Source organism: Capsicum annuum, chromosome 3 (assembly GCF_002878395.1).
Source record: "Capsicum annuum cultivar UCD-10X-F1 chromosome 3, UCD10Xv1.1, whole genome shotgun sequence".
Taxonomy (NCBI): domain Eukaryota; kingdom Viridiplantae; phylum Streptophyta; class Magnoliopsida; order Solanales; family Solanaceae; genus Capsicum; species Capsicum annuum.
Window position 1 is genome coordinate 30599629 of NC_061113.1, and position 15479 is coordinate 30615107.

General features: G+C 34.1%; 1 protein-coding gene across 2 annotated transcripts; it reads right to left on the minus strand.

Moving 5' to 3' along the window:
* Positions 1-5811: 5811 nt before the first annotated feature.
* On the minus strand, positions 5812-15144 carry LOC107855690 (ABC transporter C family member 14). Of its 2 annotated transcripts, none has more exons than XM_016700700.2 (12): positions 14987-15144; positions 11956-14141; positions 10972-11292; positions 10435-10521; positions 9709-10314; positions 9378-9542; positions 8621-8915; positions 7736-7950; positions 7335-7640; positions 7080-7143; positions 6756-6995; positions 5812-6089 (listed from the first exon to the last, which is right to left on the minus strand). In XM_016700700.2, the coding sequence occupies exons 2-12, from the start codon at positions 14095-14097 to the stop codon at positions 5989-5991; spliced, it is 4542 nt and encodes a 1513-aa protein (XP_016556186.2). In that variant the 5' UTR covers positions 14098-14141; positions 14987-15144; the 3' UTR covers positions 5812-5988. The 2 variants fall into 2 exon arrangements, with proteins under 2 accessions (XP_016556186.2, XP_016556187.2); XM_016700701.2 differs by lacking the exon at positions 14987-15144 and adding an exon at positions 14406-14633.
* Positions 15145-15479: the final 335 nt, after the last annotated feature.

Consider the following 15479-nt stretch of genomic DNA (forward strand, 5'->3'; position numbering starts at 1 on the left):
TGATAAAAAAAGATGATAAATGTTGAAAAATATTATTATATGTAGTAATGAAAGAGAGAGTTGAGATATAGAAAATATTCTAACTATATTCACTATACAACAAAGAGTAACTATATTTGTGAAAGAGAGAGTTGAGACAAAGAAAATATTCTAAGTTTACAACTATATTTACTATACAAAAAAAAATTAATATGTTGAAAATCTGGAGTTGCTTGAGTTGTACATCATTGATGGGTTGTTGTATCTTGGAGGGGACAAGTCAAGGGTGATACTACTGAATCATTGTAGATTAAGCCGCAGTGGGCTTGAATCTCCTTAAAGAGAGCGAGATATTCGTGTCTCAATCAAGAAGAAGATCATTTTCTTTTATTTATTTTTATAAATTTTATTATTTCAATTTTAATTTATTATAATTGTGGTATATTACACCAATACTTTATATGTTATCTTTCTTGTTTGATTGTGTTTTTCATGTATCTACATCAATTGGTATAGTAAAGTTAAAGAATTGTTCCTACAATTCTTAATTCCTTGACTTACTATCTTTTTTGAAAATCCAAAAAAATAAAATTGAAAAAAAAGCTCTAATTGAAAATTTGAAGCAAATTTTGAATGTGTATTATTGGGTTTTCTTAAAAACAGTCTAAAATGCTTGAATATCAAATTTGAGAGCATTTAAAGGTGATTTGAAGTTACTTTTATCTATTTTTCTCCATTTTCTCACCAAAAAATATATGCACTTCTTAAAGTGTAAAAAATTAAATTTTTGAGCTCTTTTGTGTAAATTTTAGCATACTTTTTTGAATCTAAATTATTTCCATCACGAGTAAATTATATTAGGTTTCAGTTTTGAAATCTATGAAAGAATTTGGGGTCAATTTTGAGTTCTAAAAATAGGTTATTTTTCTTGTACAAATTTTCTTGAAAAAAATTAAAGTTTAACTTGATTTCTTACTTCAAAAACTATTGAGTAATAATTAAAAATGCTTCATATTGATTGAGTAACCTTGATATGAGTTGGGTGTTGATAGATTTGAAGGTTACTTTGAACGACTTTCTTATTGATTCTAGATTCTACGCGTTATTCATAATTAACCATTTGCTAATATTTTAGGATACTTATCCTTATCTTTTGTATTAGTAATTGTGTGTTTTAAATTTATTGTGTGCTAATTCTTTCTTACTTCTTTTCTTTATTTTCTTTGTGAATTTCTGGATTCAAATTCTTTAATTTTACTATGCTTTTTTGTTTAACCATAAAATCTATCTCGAACTGATACTTGGATGCAACTTTGAGTTGTTGATTCTTAAAGAGATTTGAGAAAATTTTCTTGAGAGAAAAAAGGCGAGAGTTGGTGAGGCTAATAGAGTGAACTCTAAAGTTCATGATTTTGAATGTATACACGAGTGTTGAGTGATACATGCGAGGGAGTAAACTTATGAAGTTCTTTGACTTTATTGCTACTTTATTTTCATTACAAGTATGTCTTTCATACCTTGGAATTTTGGATGATTCTTGTGATGGTGATCCTAAAAAATATGGCTATAAAGATAATCAAAGTTACTACAATGAAGATTGTGGATCTTATGGTGAAGAATATGAATATGGAGATGCTAATGTTTTGAACAACGATATTAAAAATGACGATACTTTAAGCTATGACTCTTCCACATAATCTTCTTGTGATGAATCTAATAGTGAAGAAAGTGACTATGGACTTGATGATGATAATGAGGAAACTCATAGAAAATATTGTTGCTCACCTTCATACTGTGATTCTAATTCTTAACATGAAAATGGTAATAGTACTTATGTTTGTTTTGTTGGAGGAGATGGTGGTATATCTTTCACAAAGAAGGTGAGATAAAATGTGAATAGATATATTATTTATGGTAGAAAGATTGTCCATTGATCTAATGATGATTTGAATACTTTGATAAATGGAGGTCATTTTTTTTAACACCATAAGTGTGATGAAGCATGCATTGATCTATTTATGAAAGAAAGAAAGAACATTTTTCATATTTATGATAAAATCGAAGGACTTTGTAATGCCGGGATTATACATAACAACAGTTTTTTAAATATTGCAAATTCAAATATAGTTGAGCACTTAAAGTTGAAAACTAGAAAATATCCTCAATTATATTAATCATCATGATTAAATGAAAAAGAAACTTTAGAAATCACAAAACAAGCTTTGATAAAGTTCCAACTTGACAAGTTTCATGATGAAGTACTATGTGATACTATCCCGATGAAAGCTTGTCATTTGTTACTTGAAAGGTCTTGAATAATTGAAAGAGAAACTACATTTGATAAAAAGAGTAACAAGTGTTGTGTCAACTTAAGAGGTCAAGAGTATTTTTTTGTGTCATCTACACTTTTTAAGATGAAAGAAAGGTACTTGAAATTACTAAGATTGACAATAAGAAAGCTAAAGCTTGAGAAAAAAGATGTCATTTCTAAAGAGAAGAACATGAAGAGGAAGGTCGATGATTTTCAAAGTGTAAAGTTCAAAGTTGAAGTGAAGAGTCATCCTAATCCTGCAAAAAAAAAATTTAAACTTTTTCAATGCTAAATGATTTTGAGAGAGAAAAGATTGAGAAGTAAGGGAGTGACAACTTAAGAGTAGAAAAAGAAGAGCTTGAGTTGAGGGTAGTGAGTGGGTTGCCAAAAAAAGAGAGAAGTATTTGAAAATGAAAAGAATCAAAAGAAAGAGGAAATGAAAATTGAAAGGGGTAAAGAAAAAGAGAATTTGAGAGAATCTAATTCTTGTTCTAACTCTAATTTTGATTATTTTTTTCTAATTATAATGTCTCTTTTATATATATGTTTGAAAATGACGGTATGAAGCAAATAATAATGAAGAGTCTTCCATCATTGAAGATTCAAGAGTTGGTGGAGACGCTCACTACTTCTATACGTGTTCAAGTGAACTTAAATGATAAAAGCAAAGATAAAGAAAAAAATTCAGGAGCATTTCAAGATAAAATGGCTAACTCTAATACTTTATTTTCTTTAAATGGACTTGAAGAAAATTTTAATGTAAGTTAAAACCATTCTTCTTTTGAGCAAAATAAATTTTTTCTTTGTGATGAAAATCATGTTGCGTGTTCTAGTCAAACATTAATTAAAGTTGCTTGTGCAAATCATTATGATTCTTTTGAGTTTAATGTATTTGTAACTAGTATTCTTACTTGTGATGAATTTGGAGGACTAAAAAGAGATTTTTTTTCACATGTAATGTGAATTATGAATATTTCTTATGTAAAGAAAATGCTCTTGTTGTTGATAAGGGTGTCAAGGAGTCACTTCAAGATAAGCTTGAATTTGAGAAATATAATTCTTTGAAAATTGATTGTGATAGCCGACTTGCTTGTGTTTATATGCCATTAGTTGAGGAAACTAGTGAACACTTAGTGAACCTTAAGTTAGTGTTGCAGATGTTGTCGGTTATTTTTTGAAAGAATAAGAATTTTGAATATGACACTCCACATAAAGATGTAAATGAAATTCATCATTCTACTTTAATTTTATTTGATGAAATTCATTATGTTGATGTTGATGTTGATGTATGTCTCGTTGAACATAGTGATGACATTATATCTTAAGTTTACTCCACTAGTTGAGTTGAAGTGTGACACCAAACTTGTCGATTCTTGTGAGCTTAAATTGTTGCCAACTAATGATGTGAGAATTAATGAGTTTGAAGGTCAAACAAGTGACTTTTGAGTATGTATAGTATCATTGTTTCTATCTCTTGTTTCACTCATAGAGATCATATTATGGATAATCTTAAGAAAAAGGATATTTGTCTTTTTGATGGTGAATTTAGATGTTTTGATTTTTCTCTCTTTAAAAAGATAATGTTTTATTTGAAGATGACATGACTATTTATAACGATGAAGTTGATGATATTTATTTTGAAGTTGATGATATAGCAAATTTTAAAAGCGGTATACGATTATCCACTATGAAATACAATGTGGGAAGAAAATGATGAGCCTACACATGAAAGTGAATTGATTGATGCTGGTCTTAGTATTAATTTATTTACTTATTCTACTCAATTTTTTGAAGACTCATTCTTACAGAATTACGTTAATATTTTTAAAAAGAAATATGATGACAAGTCATTTAATGGTTGGTGTGGAATAGTTAAAGAGTTTAACTTGATTTTATTTTGGGGTGATGATTTCTTATTGATGTTTTCGGAGATACTTATAGTGATTCTTGATGTTTTTTAGAGGACTAAAGTTTATTTCTGATTTTGAGGATGCTTCTTGTAGAAGTGACATTGCTTTGAAGGATTAAGATAATTTTTGTCTAGTTGTTTTTTTCTTCTTTATTTTACAAGGCTTGAATTCGAGGACGAAGTCTTTTCTAGAAGGGAAGAATGACGCAAATCAAGATAGCAAAAGTGATGATGTGAACTATCTTGAATATGAAAGCTTTTATTCAACCACAAAGAATTTAAGTGTCATGGAAGGATCATCAAAAGAACTTTTAACTGACATGTTCAAATGAATTTATAAGGAAAGTAGTGATAATCAAAGAGATCATAAAGGGCTCATGTGGTTATCATTTTTATAATTTGACTATATTTATATTTGACTATTTTCAAAAGACTAGTATAAATAGTGATAAGTCTTTCATATTAGGTTAGATAGTTTTTGAATAATTTAACCTCCTTTGTGAGTTTTGGATAAATCTTTCGTATCTCTTCATTGAGCCCTCTTGATTACATGAATGAGTAATCCTTATATGAGTTCAATCTCTCTTTCTTCCTTGAATTTATTCTAGTAATTAATTTTGTCTTTTAGTTGCTAAATTTTTTAATTTTTTTTTGTTTTTCATCCGGTGTCCGGTGCCCGCATTGGAGTTCCGACCAATCCAGATCGCGCGTTGCAGGACCCATTAAGGTGGCAACGCTCCCAACAGATTTTTCTCCATACTCAGGGTCCATTAGTTGTTAAATTTTCATTCTTTCTTTTAAATCCCTTCTTCTTTTCTTTCTGTTTCTTTATATCTTATCTTTATTGTTTGATTGTTAATTACTAGAATAAATTCAAGGGAGAAAAAAATATTAAACTCATACAAGGATTATTTGTTCAAGTAACCAAGAGGGTTCAATAAAAAGATAAAAGAGAATAAAGCTAATTCATTCAAACACTATCTAACTCTAATATAAAGACTTATGACTATTTATACTAGTATTACAAAAACAGTCAAACTACAAATATGATCAAATTTTAAAAATAATGGTCACATGAGTCTTCTTTATGATCTCCTTGGTTATCAATACTTTTCTTGTAAATCCATTTGAGTATGTAATGGACCTTGAAAGCTCTTTTATGATCCTTCGATAATACTTTAAATTCTTTGTGGGTGACTGAAAGCTTCCATATTCCAGATAGTTCACATTGCCACTTTTGCAATCAATAGTGTTATCTCGATTTGCATCACAACAGCTAAACGCATGTCCAACAATTTTAGTCATACACACAAATTAAAGTGAGTGACGGTAAATTTGATAGAAATTATCTCGTACGACCACTTATAAATTGAATAGAAAAAAATAACCTTTTATGATTTTTTTTGTGTAAAAAAATAAAAATCTCTTCCGAATAAAAACAAAAATCTCCCATAAAAAGACATAAAACTGAACAAAAAACAATCTTGAAGAAAGCTACAAATCTCCAACTAAGTACGTACCCCACTAATTTGAATTTAGCAGTGCTTAGGTGAAAAACACAAGCTAGCTAGAACAGTTTGGTGATAGGAAGAGGAGGAAAAATCAGCCAATATAAAATAACCTTTTCGGCTTTTATTAATGGAATCAGCAAGTACAAATGTTTTAGTGCCAATATTGTTACAATTCGGCAAAAATCTACTAAATAGACTAGTAGGAAATGAATACTTAATTGGAAATCTATGTAACTATATAAGATAAGAATTTTGCAAATTACAAGAGAGTGGTTTGATTAGAGCTCAGATGATCTGTTGGCGTATTCTTGAACCAAAGCCCCAAAAAGTGAAGGCCTTTCCAGCAAATGAGTTGGCTTGTCAAACTCTTTTGCTATTCCTGCATGAGAAATGAGACCTTTGAGTTAATAAAGAGAGTGTAAACGCCAAAAGAAAACTGAAAGGTAATTACAAGTAAACTACTCATAAATAAGTGAAATTAGTAGAGGACATAACCGGCTATAGTAGGTTAAAATTACATTAAGAGATCGTTTAGCAACTGGTTAAGAGTTACGCCGGTATTACTGCTTTGTAATTAGCTATCAAACGAGGTATTACTTAGGAAGGATTTAATACCTGTATAACTCAACTCCAAATTAGCTACCAAATGACCCCTAAGGTTTGTTGCGAAGTTAATTGTCATGGGTTCTCTTAATTTCAAGAGTTTGGTAAGCAAGCAAAAAATGTTGTCTCAAGAGTATTTATATATAACCTAGGATCATACGACCGAGAGGTCGGGGGTTGAGTAAAATGCTACTTATGAAAAAAAAAAAACAGTTAGGCAGTATACCATAAGCCCCTCTAGTTTGATGTGTATGAAACTCACAAAATTAGGCAAAGGAAAAACTCAAACCAAATAGGCCATGAACTTGTTGGCAAAGAGCAAGGAAAGTTCTTCATAGAAGTACCGACTATGCTTGGCTTGAAATGTTTTCATCACATAGAGATAAATACTCATTTACCAGATTCAAAATAAGGTACAAAGTAAAAGGAGAGAAATCAGTACCTGCATCTACAACAAGAACTCTATCACAGTCCATGACTGTTGGTATTCTGTGGGCAATGCTGATTATAGTACAGGCAGAGAAGTCCTCGCGGATGATTTTCTGAATCACAGCATCTGTCTGTGAATCAACAGAGGCGGTTGCCTCGTCCATAAATAGAAGTCTGCTGCGTTTGAGCATCACTCTTCCCAAGCAAAGAAGTTGCCTCTGCCCGACACTCCAGTTATCTCCACTATCAACAACTATGAGTTACCAGTAACAGTATTCACTTATTAGTTTACACATCTTTGATGAGCATCAAAGTTATGTAGAGAAGGAAAAGTTACCTGGCGAGTCAAGTTTTTCGGGTTTCGAAGACACCACATCTTTCAGTTGGCAGCGTTCGAGGCTCTACAATGTAGAAAATTTCATGTTACAGGAATTCCTGGAAGATAACAAAACAATGTATAGAGCAAAATAGTATGTTGCTCTTACAGAATTATAATCCAAAAAAGTCTCAGATGTCTAGACATGCGTTGGCTAATTTTACGTGTATCTTTTGAGGGAGTTCGTAAATTATTTCACTCATCAAGTTAAAATACCTTCCAAATTTCATCTTCTGAATATTGTCCAATGGGGTCAATGTTGCTTCTCACTGTTCCTTCAAAAAGAACTGGTTCTTGGGGAATGATTCCGAAGCGAGATCTAAGATCATGAAGCCCGAGCCTGGATATGTCAATGCCATCGATGACTATTCTTCCAGACGCAGGCTCCACCAATCGGAAGAAAACTTGAATTAGTGTCGACTTTCCACCCCCAGTACGACCAACAACACCGATCTTCTCTCCCCCTCTAATGTTGAGGGTAATTCCTTTAAGCACTAGAGGAGTGTTTGGACGATATCTAACCTGTTCACCAGTAGAACAAACAATACGAAGATTCAACATAACATATTTGAAATTTTAGAATCTGTAGGCTAGAGAATATCAGTTGGAATTATTACCTTTAAGTTTTCAAGCTCAACATCCCCATGGTTTGGCCAATCTGGAGGTGGGACAAAATCTGTTTTTCTCCACTCTGCTTCTGATGGTATGCATGAGAACTGTTTTAATCTTTCAACAGAAACCATTTTGTTTTCCACGAAGCAACTCACAAAGACGGACCAGAATAGCACACTGTTAAGGGACAAACCATATGATAGCGATAAGCCAACGTTTTCTGCAAAAAGAAGAAAGAACATTAGTTTACTTCAGCTCCAGAATAGATCACGTAGATTAGAACAGAAAGCTGAGGGAAAGAATAGAAGAAGATAGAATCATGTTGGTTGCCTTGTCCAAATAAGAAGTTTCTTGTACTCCAGGTTTGATAATTTTCGTAGTGCAGTTGAATACATGACTAAATGTTTGTCTATTTGTATGAAATATTCCGATCGTTGAGATTAAAAAAACATCATGATCACTATATTCAATCTCACCATAGAATTATTTGTGGATTTATCTACTATTTCATTCAGCAACTTCACATTCTCTTAATGTAGATGCAGTACTTCACACAAGAAGGAAAATTCTCTAGATATAGTTGTTCAATACAAGTGAAGCCCATAGATGGGGTAATAGTAACCTTTTCTATATTTATAGGTGAGGTGAAGCAGGTATGCTTAACTTTTGCTGAAAAAATTTGATTCTCAATAAGGATAGGGTACATAAAATTGAAATGCCCGAAGGTAGAAGCAAGATTTTGACTTGAAACAAATAAATAGCAAGCAAATTATTAATAGAAAAACAATGCTCAACGGGTACTCTCATTCCTCATACTCACTTCCTTTTTCGGTAGAGCAGGTAGATCTAAATACAAAAACCCATGAATGACCATAGGACGGGTGATATACCTGGCTTGATGATGCTGCTAGGTAAGACAATCATGAATATTGCAGAAACACAGAGAAGCAAGCTTCCAAGCAATTCCAGTCGGAAACCCAGCCACTCATTGGATCCATTGTTGTGGAAGTCCATTCGCAGATTGGCATTCACTCGGTTTACATTTTCTTGACAAAACATCCGTTGCTTCCTGAAGCAACGTATAGTCATAACGCCTGAGATGCTTTCTGAGAAATGATGAATAACAGGAGCTTTTGTGATTGAGTCGAGCCGAGTCAATTCACGAGATGTTGCAAGAAAATATCCCTGTAAACCAGAAATGAATTTACAGTTATTTCAATTATGGTCTACATAATTACCAGTCCGTATCTTTTTCAAAGATCCCAAAATGAATTACTTTAACACATATTATGTCTATCTTCCCTCAACTTTTTCTTGTGAATAAAAAGTTGAAACTCTAGTTGAAACAAATGTATCTATCTAGTCAATCAAGAAATAGCATGGCCGCCCCAAATCTTTTGATCAGAGTTGCAAATAATAAAATTTAGGAGATACTGAGACATGTAGTTGAACCACATTTTAAGTAAAAAGTTTTAGCTGGACAGAACAAATAAAGAATTTTCCTTTTTAATCTACATTACCTTTCAGCCAAAATGCTTAGAGAACTGCCTTTAAAAGAAGGTTAAGAAATGGATTTGCATTTGAGTTCAAACAATGATAAAAAAAAAAAAGGAGAGAAAAAAGACATGACATTAAGAATGCTCGTACCCGGTACCAGACATTTAGCCAACCGAGAGGAATCAAAAGTAGTATGGTTGGCCAAGAATATTGGCATGTGATGATGATGATGCTAAGCAGCGTGATAAACATGGCCAAAGCGAGATTCATAAAAAACGGGAGGAAAACATCAATGTTGGTCTGATCATTAGATGCCTGCAGAAATAACCAAAACATCTCAACATCAGTACACAAATTTCTATTCAAAACTATGACGTGTCATACACATTAAAATACAAAGGATACTTGTCTTCATTTGATCATCTAAGCAGCAAACTTTGAAAATTATATACAAAGCACAAACTTGTTTTCAGAAAGTTACCCGGCTCAGAATTCGTCCTGAAGGTGTTGTGTCAAAAAAAGACATAGGAGCGTGCAGTATGCTGTGAAGAATCTTTCCAAAAAATATTTGGGAAGTCTTAAGCCCCATGAGTGTCACAAAATACATCCTAACCACTATAAACAAAGCAGACACAACAGCAATAATACCATATATCTCAATGAACAAAGAAGGATTGAAGGACGTGACGCGATCTGCTGAAGTTTCATATGCCAGCCAATAATCACTTGCCATCATAGAACCTTGCCACAAGAAAGAAAACAAGAAAACCACCAGCACCCCCCACCATCCAAATGCTTCAGTAGCATATTGCTTGTACACACGAAGACTGACTTTTCCAGTTTCTCTTTCTTCTTCCTTTATAAGTTTAGACTCCCCCTTATCAGATGTAGACTTATCCTCTCCATTCTCTTCCGCGTATCGTGGAGATTTTGATACTTCGAGGGGAGTGTTGCTCTCATTGTTGGTTTCCACATCAACAAGTTCTAAAGAGGTCTCATGTGCAGCTACTAGCGCTTTAAAATCCATGCCAGCTTCTAGTACCTCATTATACTTGCCAGATTGCACAATCATCCCATCTCGCATGACCTTCAAGAAAGAGAAAATAAGTCCACAAAGTTCAGGATTTATAGAAACCAAAGAAACACTACTCTTGACACTTGGTTCCGAAGAGGTTTAGGAAGATGAGAACCACACTCCAAGACTTACAAGGATCAGGTCAACATTATGCAAGAAGTCCACTTGGTGCGTGACAAGCAAAATGGTTTTATCTTTAAGAATTCCCCTTACGCATTCCTGCAAAAGAGCATGAAATTTTCAGATGAACATTGTAAGAGAACAAGTTGGCGATTCAAAATGTGATGGTTTAAAATACATAGGCACCAAGTTAAAGAATCAAAGTGTTCAGATAGCAAATAGGAATTGTCAACTTCATGGAAAATGAATGTAGTAATAAGAATTTTCAGAAAGGGGAGAGAGAATGAGAATCATAATGTTGCCTCCTTCTATACATATTAAAGCGTGATATAGAAGGGGACGGCATTTTTTGATCCCAAAAACAATGAGGAGGGTACGTAGCTTGCCACTTTCACATCTTCCTCCAAGGAAATGATGTGTGTTTACTGGGAAAATTAATCATCCAAAATCCATAAATAGCCTGTTTTCTTCTGGTAGTCCATATAAATAGCAAACTGGGACGAAGTATTTCCATAATTGCCAAGAGGTATGACTTTGAAGAGTTCTAACCTTGAAAATTTCAGAGCCAGTGTGAGCATCAACTGCGCTGAAGATATCATCAAGTAAGTAAATATCACAGTCCTGATAAACAGCTCTTGCTAGCTGAATTCGCTGCTTCTGGCCACCACTGAGATTGATGCCACGTTCTCCTATTTCGGTCTGGTCTCCAAACTCCATCATTTCCAAGTCCTTCTCCAAGCAACAGACCCGGATTACTTCCTTGTACCTGTCTCTGTTCATTGGCAAACCAAACAGGATATTTTCCTGTATCGTGCCATTCTGAATCCATGACGTCTGCGCAACATAGGCAGTTGAACCACAAACTGTGACCTGTCGAACAAGGGGATGGCAAGAGGAATGTTCGCAGATGATTATATATTTAAGTATCTATTCTCTAATCATACCATTAGATATGTGAATTAGTTCACGTAGATTAAGTATGAATATCCCAAGTAGTTTCAGTGAGGCACCAGAGTGGACAGAGGACAACACGAACTTATTGATCAGCATTGGCTGGGCTTTCAATTCAGGATTGTTAACCAGTCAAAAAATGAAAAAGATGGAAGTGTAAGTAACTGATCAGCCAATGCAACGTAAATGATAATATTTCGTTCTTAGATCTTGCATTAGTTGTTCAAGTTACATGTATGAAGTTCATTAGAAAGGAGGACTACTAAGATTTGGTGCAAAAGGAGTGAAGCACATTAGTCTGACACTGTTTGGCCAGTAATAGTGCTGATTCAGTGGAGATCAAACAATACACCAGTGAGAATGTATCAGTGCACCAACAAGAAAATATATATGACGGGTACTGGATGGATTGTAATTGTTCTTCATATAAGAATTCCACTTTACACATTTGTCTGCATTATCTTTTAATTAACACGGAAGAGGCTATGCAGATAACAACAAGAACAAAAGGTAATTGGCAGCCTGTTTATGTTTGTATTAATCAATCAAAAGAAGAATAAGCTACGAAGTTTAGATCCATACCTGACCCGATAACTTGTGCATCTCTCCAAGTACTGATGCGAGAAGAGAGGACTTCCCCGACCCAACTGTCCCTACTACAACTGCAAGGTCTCCCTTTCTAATTTCAAAGTTTATATTTTTCAGCTCTTCTTCACTGGTATTGTCATTCCAGCCAAAAGCTCCATCTTTCACTTTGATAGCAATTGCACCCCCACAACCTTCCAGTCTTTCCACTGATTTGTCAACTAACTCCTTACTGATCATATATTTGTCCAATCTATCAAGAGATATCATTGCTTGTGAAAGTGAGATCATGGATTGAGGGAAGGCCCTAATAGGTTCTTGCAACATCTTGAAGAGAGAAGTTGCAGTGAACACTGTCCCTGCATCAAGTGGAACTCCCAACAAAACTGCACTTCCAAATGTGAGTGTAGCCACTAAAAGAGGAGCGCTCCACAAGACAATCATATTACCAGCTATTGAGTACAAGAAATTGGACAACCATGAGTACTCCGATTCACGGAAGGATTGAATTCTCTTGTTAAAATGTTCTTCCCATGCCTGGAACTTTATAACACGCATATAATTAAGCATCTCATTTGTTGCCTTCATTCTGGAATCACGATTCATCATGATGTTAAATTGATACCAGTTGTTTCTTTTAGTCCCATACACCACAAATACCATGACTACTGCAAGTCCCGCTAGTGTTACAATAGTTGAAGAACCAAGTCTGGTATAAAGGATGGCTAATGCCGCAGAAACTTGCACTGGCATGAGCCAAATGGAATGTAACTGTAGCATCATGTCAGACAGCTGCTGAGCATCCACAGCCATATAATTTACAATCTGTCCAACACCATGATCCTGCCGAGCTGAGCATGACAACCTTAAGCCCTTCTTATACAAAGAAGTGACAAGTGTGGATCGAATGAGCATTCCAAGCTTTTGGGAGTTAAAGTTGAACTGATGAGAGGTCAGAACTTCCACAAATTTGGCTATTAGGAGAATTCCTATGAGGTAGTATCCTTCATAAGGAGATGTCCGCTTTCCTGCTGTGTAATCGACAAACTTATTAATGAGTGTTGGCCCTACATACATCACACAGACCCTAATTACTGCAAGGACGGCAGTAAAGGCAACTTCCTTCCAGAAGCAACGCAGCAATGTTGTTCGGACAGGATGCTTCGAGTTCTCTTCAGGTTTAGGCCAATTCCGTTCGAAAAGTTCAGACATTTTTTCTGCTCTGTGATGTGGTGAAAGTGAAGGAACTTCATCAATCTTGAGAGGTGACTTGTAACCTTTTTGCAGTAAAGGGTTCATCCAAATCCAAAAAGCTTTTGATACTAGAGAGGCTGAAGCAAAACCAGTCACACTGGATTTATCCACAAGGGATTCATAACCATTGGTTTCATCCCCCCTGTGAGTTTCAGCATCACTAACAGCAGCAACTCCGGTCGAGCCTTTAATGGCAACAATGAAGAGAAAAACAGAAATAGGAAATGCAACTAATGAACTTATATCATCCATTCTTAAATTAGGATCAATTTCCTTGAATGAGATCAACCTTGTAACCCCAGAACCAAACAACAGACTCATAACTACAAAGTTTGCAATCCAAAACACACGTAGGGACATCGGATGGGAAACAGCTCGAAATCTTTTCTCGTGAGCTATTAGTATGGTGATCACAACATGTGTAATCGCTTGAAACGACCAATATAATCCATCTATCACCTTCCAAGGTGACTCAGAACTTCCCCCAAGAACCAAAAAGCATAAAACTATAGAAGATATGGCTAAAATAGCTGAAAAAATCAAAGACAACTTAAACCAAAGATTGGTTGTGACAGAAACTCTGTTGTGTGCAATGAGAGGCTTGTCAATGCCAGAGTTAGAATGGTCATTAGACCTCAACTTTGAGTACAACTTTTGCAATGCAAACACCATGAAAGTAAGCAAAAGCAACACATCAATGGAAGATAACAGAGTTCTCTGAGGACATGGAGAGAGGAAGATGAATCTTAACCATCTAATCACTATTGCTGAATCATCTGAAGATTGTAGTGAGGATGTAGAACAAGAAAGTGATGTTAACCAAGATTCTTGGTTAACTGAAGACATATTTCCCCCAAGATCCATATTAAACCATAAAAGATTCATCCTTTATGTCTTTATATCCCCCTGAATCTGCATTCCCTGACTTTCTGCACAAACACAAGAAAAAAGTGATTTTTTAATTCATAGAGAATAAAATATTGGCACCCATGACAAAAGAAACAAATGGTGGAAAGGAGCATAACAACACACAAAAAAAAGAACTTTTATTCACCAAGAAAACATATTTGCCACACATAACAAAAGAGATGAAGGGTGGAAAAGAGGCATAAAAGGGAAGCCCGATACACTAAAGCTCCCACTATGCAGGCGCGGAAGGCCCGACCACAAGGGTCGATTGTACGCAGCCTTACCTTACACTCCTGCAAGAGGCTGTTTACAAGGCTTCAACTCGAGCCCTCCTGACCACTTCACAATCACTTGACAATAACTTTAGCGCTTACTCCACAATTCCTTTTGGGTTGAAAAGAAGCATGGTAACAATCAATGAAACTCACGTGAAGATTGTGAAATGAATCAAGAAGTATAACAAAAATAAAGAGCTAGAAAAATGAATAAAAACATGTAAAAACAGTGTGAAGTGAACGAGAAAGAGACCACTCACAATAACCAAAAAGAGTTGCTATTAGCTACTGGATTGAAACAACGTACCAAAAAAATAACTCATGGTAAGGAAATACAACCAAAAAGAGAACTCAAACTTTATCAAAAGCAATATGATGAAAAGTTATTTGTCATAAAAAGTTCATACAACTTTTTCAAGATTTTAACGAAACTCAAATCATAAAGGAAAAAGTAAAAGAAAAAAAAAATCCATTCCCATCAAAAAACAAAAAACTTTTCTCCATTGTCTTGCAAAAAAACATATATATATATATATATATAGAGAGAGAGAGAGAGAGAGAGAGAGAGAGAGAGAAATAGAGGTTCTTACCATGAACAGCAAGCTAAAGATGGAAAATTCTTGAGGAAAAATTGTAACGTGTACGTTGTCAAAAAAGAGCTTATTTCAAGAAGAAGAAAGGTGATAAACAGTACTAGAACCAGCCAGTTCTCGTGTGCTGTATTTTTGTTCAGTAGTCAAAACTAAAGGCTTATTTCTTTATAGTTTCTATTTTTTTATCTTGGGGTGTGTTTGGTGTGATGGAAAATATTTTGCATGAAAAAATTTTCTTGGAAAATGTTTTCATGGAAAATAAGTTACTTATTTTTTAATGTTTGGTTGGTCAATAAAATATTTTTCAAAAAATATTTTATTGTGTTTAGTTGGTGAGTAGAGAATATTTTTTAGAAAAATATTTTCTAGTATTTAATTGATGGTGAAAAAAATATTTTTTAGAAAATACTACTAATTATTAACTAGTATATCAGTGACTCCAACAACTAAATAATTTGTAAGAAATAATTTAAGCATAACAAATAATATC